This window comes from Diuraphis noxia, unplaced genomic scaffold (assembly GCF_037042655.1).
Source record: "Diuraphis noxia isolate RWA-SAM2 unplaced genomic scaffold, SU_Dnox_SAM2 contig0004, whole genome shotgun sequence".
In the NCBI taxonomy this organism is placed as follows: Eukaryota; Metazoa; Arthropoda; class Insecta; order Hemiptera; family Aphididae; genus Diuraphis; species Diuraphis noxia.
This window is the reverse complement of record NW_028301714.1, coordinates 40,768,390-40,780,481: the sequence shown is the minus strand read 5'-3', so window position 1 is coordinate 40,780,481 and position 12,092 is coordinate 40,768,390. Positions and strand designations below refer to the sequence as shown.

The 12,092-nt window shown below is 29.3% G+C and overlaps 2 protein-coding genes across 2 annotated transcripts; one reads left to right on the top strand and one right to left on the bottom strand.

The window, feature by feature from the left end:
* Nucleotides 1–2,900: 2,900 nt before the first annotated feature.
* On the bottom strand, nucleotides 2,901–8,905 carry Nhe1 (Na[+]/H[+] hydrogen exchanger 1). The gene is made up of 7 exons (XM_015510962.2): nucleotides 7,536–8,905; nucleotides 7,137–7,448; nucleotides 4,596–4,738; nucleotides 4,460–4,543; nucleotides 4,238–4,381; nucleotides 3,938–4,109; nucleotides 2,901–3,868 (listed from the first exon to the last, which is right to left on the bottom strand). The coding sequence occupies exons 1-6, from the start codon at nucleotides 8,584–8,586 to the stop codon at nucleotides 3,969–3,971; spliced, it is 1,875 nt and encodes a 624-aa protein (XP_015366448.2). The 5' UTR covers nucleotides 8,587–8,905; the 3' UTR covers nucleotides 2,901–3,868; nucleotides 3,938–3,968.
* A 111-nt stretch (nucleotides 8,906–9,016) lies between these two features.
* LOC107163489 (aurora kinase C-like) lies at nucleotides 9,017–11,868 on the top strand. The gene is made up of 2 exons (XM_015510946.2): nucleotides 9,017–9,423; nucleotides 10,570–11,868. Exon 2 carries the CDS (start codon nucleotides 10,606–10,608, stop codon nucleotides 11,533–11,535), a length of 930 nt encoding a protein of 309 aa, XP_015366432.1. The 5' UTR covers nucleotides 9,017–9,423; nucleotides 10,570–10,605; the 3' UTR covers nucleotides 11,536–11,868.
* Nucleotides 11,869–12,092: the final 224 nt, after the last annotated feature.

Sequence of the window (12,092 nt, the reverse complement as noted above, 5' to 3'; positions counted from 1 at the left end):
TATGACCGAGAGTCTCATATTCCACCATGAATTGCTTATATGCTAGGTACAACGGTTGATCCTGAGCTAGCTTGCGCTCCAGACGCTCAAAGCGTGAGACTGCCATCTGACGACAACCTTGGAACGTGGGTGGCGGCGATACGCGAAACGGTAGGGGAACAACGAACCTACCGAATTCGTCGCGATAGCTCTCCCTAGCAAAGATATCCTCACACTTCCCCTCGTCAGTGAATGATGATGGAGCTTCATCAGGTTCCTCGACTTGCCAAAACCTTTCCATCATCGACTCGATGGAAGTGGTAAGTGATGAGATAACAAAGGACTGAGGAGGTACAGCAAATAATTGTTGATCAAGTGGTCTAGTTGTTCGACGTTGCTTTCTGTCGTTGTTCACGAAAGAAGCACGTGGTCAGGTCGTCCACACGTGGCCAGATCGTCCACACATCACCAGCATCGTCAGTTCGACTTCATCCCGTTTCACCGAGGTTCATCTTAATCATCTGCAGTTCAGCGTCCTTCCCTTCGCTAGTGTTTTGTATTTAGTAGCTCTGGCATTATTTTATATTTATTTAAGTATGATATGTGCTTATGTCTATTATATATTGTTATTAATTGCCTTTTATATATCTATATATATTGTTAATTGGTCTTAGTTCAATTACCTTTGAAAACCTATATTTTATTTATTTTATTATATTTATTCAGGTGGATTGGCCATCCCCTGCTATCTACCTTAGTCCTGTGGTGCGAGTCGTAGGTGCCAACCTTCTAGTCAAGGAGCCCTTGCGGCGAAAACAGATTTACTGAGAGCACCCCTAATTACTGAAGTGTTGTAATAGCTCACTTTATAGTGTTTACAAAAATGTCTGTACATTTTTATAACACGTCATATTAATTGATATTATTATTTATTTGCATTTAAACTATTTATATAAACTAGTATCGAACAATGGTTAAAATTCGACATTAACCATAAAATTATTTCAGACTTCAACCTAGCCACCTAGGTAAATAGTATAATAGATACATTTTGTAAGCTTTGTACAAAATTAAATGTTTTACCTACTTGTATCATTTATTTTTAATTATATAATACAATAAAACAACTAGAATGGTTTGGCCATGTTTGGAGAACGGATGGACAAATAATAAAAGAGGTATTAGTCAACAAAATAAATGAAAAACGTCCACTAGGAAGACCAAGGACCCGATGGGTGGACGTTATAGGCTCATAGCGCAAGACCTAGTATAAACAGATAAATAATATTTATTTTTTTAATAACTGATGTCAAAATAATTATACAATTTACATTTTTAGCAGTCACTTACATGAGGCACAATCATCTCAAAGGTTAGGTAATAATACTATTTTTCTTTTATTAGTGGAATTGGAATATATTTTCAATATTTCTGAAGAAGTAATTTCATTAACATTTCTTTCAATATTTAAACAAAAAAAAAACTTTTTCATATAATTTTTCCATTTTTGGTATTTTTGATCTGGGGGTACTAAATTAAAGGCTGGTAGTGTTGAAGCACCTCCAAGCACCCCCCTAGTCGCGCCTATGCACTTAATGGGCCGATAAGCTGAGGAAGAAGAAGACATAATACAATATATAATATATACACAAATTCATTTCAATTATAATTAACTTATATTGTCCTAAACATAAATTACCTTTACTTACCTTGAATTCCAATTAGAATTTGATTTTTAGACAGCAACAAAGGAAACATGAAAAATAATAATATCCAAATCATTTATGATTCCTATTAAATTGAATGTATATATTACTTCTCCTGTTAATGATAATAACATATTTCTATAGTAATAAATTCAATTGTATTTTTGTTTTTTTCAATCAGTATCAAAATTCAAAAATAACTCAGTCATCTCAGTCTCAAAACAATTTAAACATAATTTAAATTGTTTTGAAAGTTGAATACTAAGTCAAACAATGATAAAACATAAAATAGATTAGTGATAAAATTATGAGGATAATATTATCCTCTAAAATTTTTGTAATAGGTTATTTTACTGTAGGATTACATCACATCACACAAGACATACTTTCGACATTCAGAATCATTTTCCATACCTATAACAATATTCAATGGTACATCATTGAATACAAATTGAAACATACATTACAAAACACTAGGTACTCAATGGCAAATGTTCAATCAATTTTCATTGTCTCAACTACTTATGTCAATTGGTTTAACAAATTATTAAATTCCAATCAAAATTATCTTTTAAAACTTTCATACTTGCATTTAAAGTCTTAATTACTGATTTAGAGGAAATCTGCTTGGAAATACCAGATTATATGAAAATATTTGATTTGACTTGATATAATTTATAATACATTTTTTTTTTTACATGTAAAAATATGTAAATAAATATTAAAGCAATACATTGTGTATTTTTTTTTTTTATAAGTATTTGTGAGGTCTGGAAGACGGAAAAAAAATTACATTATCAGATTTCTGAACTTGTAGTTTTAATATTGTAATAAAATAACTTATATTCATATCGTATATCACAGATAAATAAATTCTATGTAAAATACATTAATTACAATACCAAAATCATTCGTTCTTATGATTATAGACATTAAATTACATCTATAAATGTGAAAATGTTGTTATTTTGCATTAAATTAATAATCTGTAAATAAATTAAATTGTTCTTCATCTATTGAGCCAAGATAATATTTTTAGAAGTTAGAACTACATTTCAATAATACATATGATTGTGTTACAAAATATGATGTACATAATAAATTGAAACTATTAATTGCATTAATATAAATCATAAAATCAATAATCACACATATATTCAACAAGTTACTGTAATCTGACTATTAAAAAAATAATACAACAAAACAAACAATATAAATCATTTTTTTGATAATGTTTATTTTATATCACAACAAAATAATATACCAACAAAATAATATGATACATTATTAATTCATTATATTCAAAGTAAACTAAAATAAAAAGGTAACGTATGAATAAAAGTACTGCCAATTTGTTTAATTTGATTTAAAAATCTAATCAGAAAAAAAGCTATTTATAAGACTGATATCTGTAAATACTTCATTATAATAATATATATTAGGCTTTATAAATATCATGCATACTAGTATACATAGTATGATAGTTGGGAAAATACCCGGAATATGTATTTATATTTTATTTATTGGATCAATAAAAAATATACATGTCATTAAAGCAGAAGCCCAGAAAATCAGTTGTTATATTTACATTTGTGTATTAATGCAAGCACAAGCACATACTAAAATAGTATACTTGTGTGCTTATTAAGATGTTCATTTTATACATCATTATTATGTAGCTATACAAAAATAATTATTAAATGGCACACTCTTTTAAAAATGTATATAATATGTAGTAATTAATTTCAAGGCAGTTACTTTCATCATATAGAAATAATTATAAATATAAGATAAACTAAATATTTAAACAAAACAAAAAATAAATAGAATGTTATGAACTTCTCAAAAGTACATAAACTATAATCACTATCACACTTGTTTTAAAAAATTCTAGAGTATAACATTAACAGTATAAATTTGTGCAATTACATTTGTTGTTTATATTCAGACTTCAAGTGTTAAAGTACATTTTAATCAAACCAAATTTTCCAAATCATTAATTCACAATGGTCATTAAAGATTTGTGAACTAACTATCAGAATAAATGGAATAAATTCTGTTTATATTTGTTGTATACATTAAGTACATTGAATAGTTATGTTGTTAAAATTATTGTGGTTGACTGGTCGTATGTGATAAACTCGATGCAGACAAGCTTTGAATGTCACTTAACAAATTATTACCTGTAAAATAAAACCGTTATATTCTGAAGTTTTGTCGGTGTATCAAAGACTGCGTTTCGCCTCCATTACTTTGCCTCACAACTGGTGGTTGCTGTAATTGTCAACTTGATTGGCGGCTAGATGTCTGGGGCTGTACATTGTTTGCAGTTTTATCATCATCTGAAGCAGTTGGTGATATTCGAATTGCCTGATACCATTGATTAGTTAAATCAGTCATCTGTGTTTTACAATCTTTCAGCTCCTAAAATAATATTTTTTCAGTTTTTTGAACAATTGCACATCATATAGATTAATTAATTTAATTAAAATAATATAAAATTTTTCATATAATAAAAAAAACTTCATAAATAAATTTATTTTTTAATTTACTTCTTGTGTAAAACGTCTAGTGAAGAATGGTATGAAGTATTTTATGTCCATTTTGGCAAATCCACTGATTCGTGATTGAATAAAATTAACTTCCAATTCTTCTTCAGTCAGTTCTGATAAATGTTCAGAGTCAATTGCTTGTCCCTAACATAAATGTGTACAAATAATTACTAACACATATTAGGTAATTAAAAATAACTAGTTAGAATTTATTGAAATTACCCATTCTTTAGTTTTACTTAGAGATATGGCTTTGTCTTTTCTTCGACGGCGAGTGCTTCTCCCAGCTTTTGATGATTGCAAAATCTGGAGAAAAAAATTTAAGTATTGATTTTTTTTTTAAGTCAAGAAAAATTACCTTCATTAGTGGCATTGTTGAACCACCAAACAACAAAGTTGTGACTAATATTATGCACAATGTAGTTGTGATTATCACATGTCTTGTTTCATTACTGAATTCTAAATGTAATGACAATGCATATGAAATAGCTCCTCTTAAACCTAAAACAAATAATTATTTAAAATAAAAATTATCATAAGTCATTTCCCTCAAAAGAATTTATTTTTAACTTAATCAATTAATAAAAATGTAACAGTTTTTTTTATGAGTATTATTTCATATATTTTTATTTATTACTTTAACAATCAATTTTGCAACCAAATAAATAATTTTAATACTAAATATTCCAAATAAATGAGAATATAAATAGGTAATAGAAAGAAATTTAAATTTTTAAATATTTTTATGTTTATATATTTTATATCATATGTAATTATTAAAGTGTAATTTCTAAGAATTATGTGTACAATTGTTATTTGATAATTTTGCGAAGTAGAGGAAACTTAGCTAAGATTTAACTCTAAGCAATTATTGTAAAAATATTACACTCTTTCAAAGCCAAAAAAATAAATAAATATTGTAGTCAATACAATACCATATGGAATACTTAAATAGTGTAGAATTTAATTACTTAATAAATAGAACAAATCAAAGGATTAAATTGGGAAGCCTTAGGCTCGTTTCACATGGACGCCCGCGTTTTCAGTTACATTAGTTAACCCGGCGTTAGTCGCACTAGTGTATATTACGTAGTTAGTCGCACTGCAGTCTTTTTGACCGCGTTATAATTTTCAAGTAAATAATTATAAAAAAAACGTTGTTTCATAGGTATAAATATGTTTTGTAATTTTATTGAAACAAATCAATTTTCATATAACTTTAATAACTTATGGTTTTATTTATAAAAAAAAAAAAATCGAAAATGAAAGTTACCTACTTCCTTATACAGAAATTGGGTACCTAATTTTAAAAAATTAATGTACAAATTTTATTTAAATTTCACGACAATATCAGAATCTAAGTCACTGTTACTAAAATCATCATCTGATAATATTTCCTCGTCTAAAGCATCAATTATAAATTGTTATTGCAATGTTAGCCGTAATAATAACCTAACCGGCAATGTTAGTTGTAATAATAAAGATAATAACATCATTAGTCGCCATTTGGTCGAAATGACCGCAATTTATGATATCTCACTTTTATCTTAGTTTAATTTATATATACGGAATTAAATGTACTTGGAATATTATTATATTATTTTTAATAACATTTTTGAAAGGTACTGAGTATCAATGGTTGAAATATAAAATATAAATGTTTTATTAAGCATGGAAAAAAAGTGCGGTCATTTTGACCATAGCGCGATTAACGCCGGGTTAAATGCATACGCGCCACTCCGACGATGACGCGTTTCCCTTGCCAGTATGACGCATATGAACTTAATCAATGTAAAATAAAAACGTGAGCGTACGATACGTCACGTTTGATACGCGTCCATGTGAAACGGGCCTTAGTCTCCCAAAATATTTCTTTACTTGAGTGATTTCATATTTAACGAGTGACTTTAGTTTCAAGGTATTTTCAATGAAATGAACTCATTTTATTTTACACATCTTGCCATAAGTACACGTTTTTACATATTTTTCAATAATTCCATTTTTTCCTACATATTTTGAAAATTTGTTCATATACAATATTTTATTATTTATTAATGATTATTAATATATTAATATTGTTAACAATTGAATTTTTAATTTTTTTTTTCAAATTTCCTATGTTTCCAAAAGTTTAAAACAGTAACAAAATAATACCAATTATTAAACTTAATCTACAGTCGATATATGTTTGATATTTATGACCTCAATAAACGATAGATAACGATTTATTAATAAGTGTTTGAGTTTGAACTACAGACAGTGAGTCAGTATATCTAAGTTAACGAACGGGCCATTTCTGTGTTCATTGTTCGTTATTCAACCCGTTATTCAAGATAATTTGATAGTTGGATAAATATTTTTTTATTATATTTCGTATTATTAGTTACTATTATTTTTTTTTTATATAATACATATTATGACATTTTTGTTGAATAAATATATACTTTGGTTATATAAATACATATAAATTCGAGCCCTAGTAATAAGTTTTAATGATAAATGTTAATTGATATTTTTAAGCTTCTAGCCTTTCCCTTCAGTTTTTTAACTAAATTTGTTACCAATCGTGTGCTGACATTTTAATATTTTAAACATTTCTGACAGAGGCAAAATAATGAAGGGGTGAAAGTAACACATTTGAAAATATACTGATGATTGATAAACAAAAGCACAGCTTTTCAAGAGGTTTTCTGCATATCTTATTAATTATTAGTGATTATTATTATCTAAGGTTATCTAACATTAACACTTTTTATTATGCATTCAATTTATAATAATTATTTGAGTTAGGTACCTTCATTATCAAGGAATATTCATGTCTCAAATAATTTACATTACCTATTTTAATAAATTTAAACATTATATGAAAGATGATACTCAATATTGATATGAAACTTACCGCTAAACCACATAATAAACATCATATGTTTTGTAATTTGATGTTCTCTGAATTTGTTGCACAAATAAGCCAATGGGAATATATTGCAAGCCCGCCCAATCAAACACAGAATTAAACTCCAAATTACTAAAGCTGGTTCAAAGTGTAATCTGAAACTGAATAATGCTAGCCCAAGATAAGCAAATACACAAGTTTCTGCAATAAATGCCAATGTTCTCATTGTCTGTTGCATTGTAATTTGTGTAACTGTTGATAAATTGAAATGAGTGTAATGTGACATGACAATTCCATTAAACAGGATAGCCATTATTCCTAAGAAAAAAAAATGATAGTTAAAATGAAGAGATAAAATATAAAAAGTAAAAATAAGTGAATATGAAATATTTGGTAATAATTTACCTGATAAATGAATGCCTTCAGCCAAGACATATGGTGCATAAGTGAATACCAACATCATAGCAAATTCTAATGAGGGCGTTTTTCTCAAGTCTACATATTTTAATAACAATGCACTGATTAAGGCAAATATTACTCCAATACCAGCTGAAGCAAAAAACATCAAACAGAACTGCTTGATGCCTGTCAATACAGCTTCAGAAGTACTCATAGCTGGGCCATTGGACTGTAATACTGATGTAGTCAATACAATGGCAATTGCGTCATTCAATATACTCTCCCCAAAAACCAACATATTCAACACAGGATCTACATCCAACGCATGGAAAATAGCTACTGTGGCTACAGGGTCAACAGCTGAAATTAACGATCCAAATGCAAAGCTTTCAACAAAACTTAATTTGTACGCTACCTGGGCTAGGCCAAGGACATAGATACCAGCACCAATAACTAAAGCTGATATAGTGGTGCCAATAATAGCAAACACTAGAATAGAACCAATGTTTTGAAAAAAGTTTCCCTTATGTAAATTGTAACCAGATTCAAATATAATTGGTGGTAACAGTACGAGAAAAAATGCTGTTGGAGAGAATGCTTCCTCATTGCGCCAATTAGCAATATGCTGTTCAGACATGAGATTAATAATGAGACCAATAACAGCACCAAGAAACACAATTACAACACTTTCAGGTAGATACTGAAAATGAGTGGACAACATGAGATGAATGAGCAGTATGCCTAGAGCAAGTACGCTAAGCACAAAGAAAATGGCGATTGAACTGTTGCGTTCTTCTTCAGCCGATCCTTTTTTCGGCAATACTGGTTCACTGGGTGTGACAACTGTTGATTTTTCAGTCATATTGGAATTCGTCTCATTTGCAACGATCGTTGACAATTCTGGGGTAGATGAGGTACTTGGAAAATTCTTGACTTCGTTGTCAACCGCAGACGGATGGGAGGGATCTAGTGGAACTACTTTGGTATCGCCATTATTGAGTCCTGTGCCGCAATGCACAAGCAATAAAATACATATCGTTGCCTTCATTATGGACATTTAATATTGCACTCTCGATATTAAAAAACAATACACAATACAGCTTTGTAATGGCGAGACTTTCAACAAACAGCTCGCGGCGATCACATGAGAATTATGACGGCGGTTTCAACATCATACACTGTCATGTACTAATCGGTCGACCGTTAATCTTGGTCATTGCGTATTACGATTTACAATATTAACAATAACAATTCACAATATTGCGGAAAAAAGTGCACAAATTATGACGATGGTGAACGGTGAACGATAAAAATGATAATTGATAATGTGTTGACCGTGTAAAAAGTAAAAACAAGTAGCCGGGTGGCGGGTCCGCGGGTGCAACTGCATAACAAAAATTCAACAGCCTAAATATTAAATAATGATAAGCGAAACAGCCTGAGTGATAAGTGTAAAAATCTAAAGAGTCGTGGACCAACGGGGACACAGTATTTCGAAGCAGCCGAACAATCCCGTTTCATTGGCCGCCGACTCAAATCGTTGTAGAACGGCTTTTTCAATTTTTAACCGTTCCACGACTCTACTCACAAATTCAGTAATTACTAACTCACCATTCATCAAAGTGACACTACTTGACTTATTATTAGTTATTTGTTAATAGTTATTACTTGTTAGTCAGTAGTTTAAAGTTTTCAACTTATTACTCCGGAGTTCGGACTTCCAGTAGAACAATACGTGACAGTCACTAGTAATTACTAAGCACTAAACATTCTTGTCCCTGGTGCTAAGTAGAGTGTGTAAATAGTGTCAAGTTCACAAGTTAGTTAACTTAAACGTTCAAAACTTCAGAAGACTAGTTGGAAAGAAACGCGGATAATCACACGATTAACACAGGTTAAGTTTTGCTACTATAAATTATGATTATTTAATAATGAAAACATAGACCTCAACTAGATTCTACAGAGGCAGACACTCTGAAAACAACCAGATTGAGAAGGTTGTTCGTAATAGGCATGGTCTAGAGAGGAGAGAGCATTAATGTATTAATCCCTATATTGTTGTTCATGTACGGGTATAGAATGTTCTAAAGTCCTCGATTTCCACGTTTTTTTAATTCCAATCAGTACTTATAATTCGTAATTGATTTAAAACCTGACTGGTGACAGTTCATAGTTATCCTACTAGATACCTTTCATTAGTCTATACTCATATTGTACTTGAACTATGATTAGATATGTTTTTCCAACTTTCATGATTGAATATTATGTATTTGTGAATATACGTTTTTTGTATATTTTTTTTAAATATAGTGAAACTTATGAGGGAACATATGTATTACGGTCCAAATAAAATATAATTCAATGGAACCAAACCAAATCACCATTAACTAATGTTTCACTGTATATTGGTTTGAATTTATCCATAAATAACATATACCTAAGTAGATATATTTTTTTTTTTATTATTTAAATCAGAAGAAATATTTGACAAAATAACATATTAAATAAATCATTAAATCGATTTATCTATCTTATAACATATTGATATATTGTTCATATATTTGTTTTACTTGTAGTATGTAGGTACTATGTCTATTATTAATACAATAAGCAATGGGTTATGACTTATAGCCATTTGATGAAAAACATAGGTAATACAGTGAAACTTCTAAAATACAGCCATTGAAAAGACATAAAAAATTGGCTGTTGTGGCATTATAGTGATTACCTACTTATTAGTAAAACATACAAATATTTTGTAATGTAAGTCTCTTTAAATGTGAATGATTAAAACAGTTTTATATTGAAGTGCAAGTCTTATTTTTTTTGGCACAAGATTTTTTAAACTGAAGGACACTAAGTTCAGAGCTCTGCTAATAACCATTGGTCATTTAAATTTATTTTGTCGCTTATGAGTAAATTGAGTAGATATCATGACAAAATTAGGTATCTTTATTTTTAGATTTAATACTGTATGGTTGCTTGGTTATTGTATATAATATTAAGTCCAAGGACTAATAGATTATTTTTATTGTTTCAGTTTGTACTTTTGTCAAGCTTCAATTTTATTCTTAAAATGGCTGTGGTTGAAGAACAACATACAACTGAATCTAAAAATGAGGTTGCTCAACATATAGAAAAAACAATGAAAGAAATTTATTCTAAACGTCCTTCAAATCATCAGTGGAAATTAAGCGATTTTGAAATTGGAACACCACTTGGTCGTGGCAAATTTGGTCGTGTATATCTTGCTCGGGAGAAAAATACAGAATATATGGTAGCTTTAAAAATGATGTTTAAATCAGAATTAGTAAAAGATCACATGGAACATCAAGTGCGACGAGAAATTGAAATTCAAACACATCTTACTCATCCCAATATTCTAAAATTGCTGACTTATTTTTGGGATGAAAAAAAAATATATTTAATTTTAGAATTTGCCCAAGAAGGCGAATTATTTAAAGTATTGAACTCACAGCCACATAAACGTTTCGATGAACCAACAGCTGCCTATTATTTACGACAAGTAGCTGATGCTTTAAGATATTGTCATTCACAAAGTGTTATTCATAGAGATATAAAACCAGAAAATCTCCTATTATTTAGTCATCACGTTATAAAATTGGCAGATTTTGGATGGTCTGTCCATGCTCCATCTAAATGTCGAAGCACCATGTGTGGCACTATTGACTATTTACCTCCAGAGATGGTTGACTCTCAAACATATAACGAATATGTTGATAATTGGTGTTTAGGAGTGCTGTGTTATGAATTCTTATGTGGATCACCACCTTTTGAGAGCTCAGAACAAGCAGAGACATTTAGAAAAATTCGTGCTGTAATGTATGTTTTCAAACCTTACATGAGTGAGAGTTCTAGAAATTTAATTTCAAAGCTTTTGGTTAAAATTCCCAAGTCTAGATTACCACTAACTAATGTCATTGAACATCCTTGGATAAAAAAAAATTGTGAAATATTTACTAAAACTAAGCTAAAATTAAAATAGTTTAAGTGATATTATTTTCTAGCCTATTATTTGTTGTACATAAAATACCTATGTATCAATAATGATAACTTAAATATTAACATCTATTTCTATTGTAAAAACTTGATATGCTTGCTCATTAATTTTTACAGTGTTTTTATATGAATTGTGCTTTTTGAAAGAATTTCAAAATTTAAAATAGAGCTTTTAATTTATTGTATTATTTAATTAGGTTAATATAATATTTGTTATTGTTAAGTATAACATGTATTTTATTAAAAAAAATTTGTACCTAGGTATTCTGTAATTCACATTATAATATAATATTGGATTTAGAAACTTTTGTTTTAAAAATGTTTGCAATTTGTTCGTTATTTTATAATATAAAATTGATAACCCTAAAATATTAAAGCACTTTCCAAGGTTGATATCTATCTTGTTACTTTCTGCTATGCATTGTCCAACAAGAGAACACACCGTGGACCAATGAAAATTGGTTCTTTTGCACATCCCTGTGTCTCGCTGCTATCGATACCATTTCAACTATGGCATTGGGGCGTGGGTATGCACAGAATTGA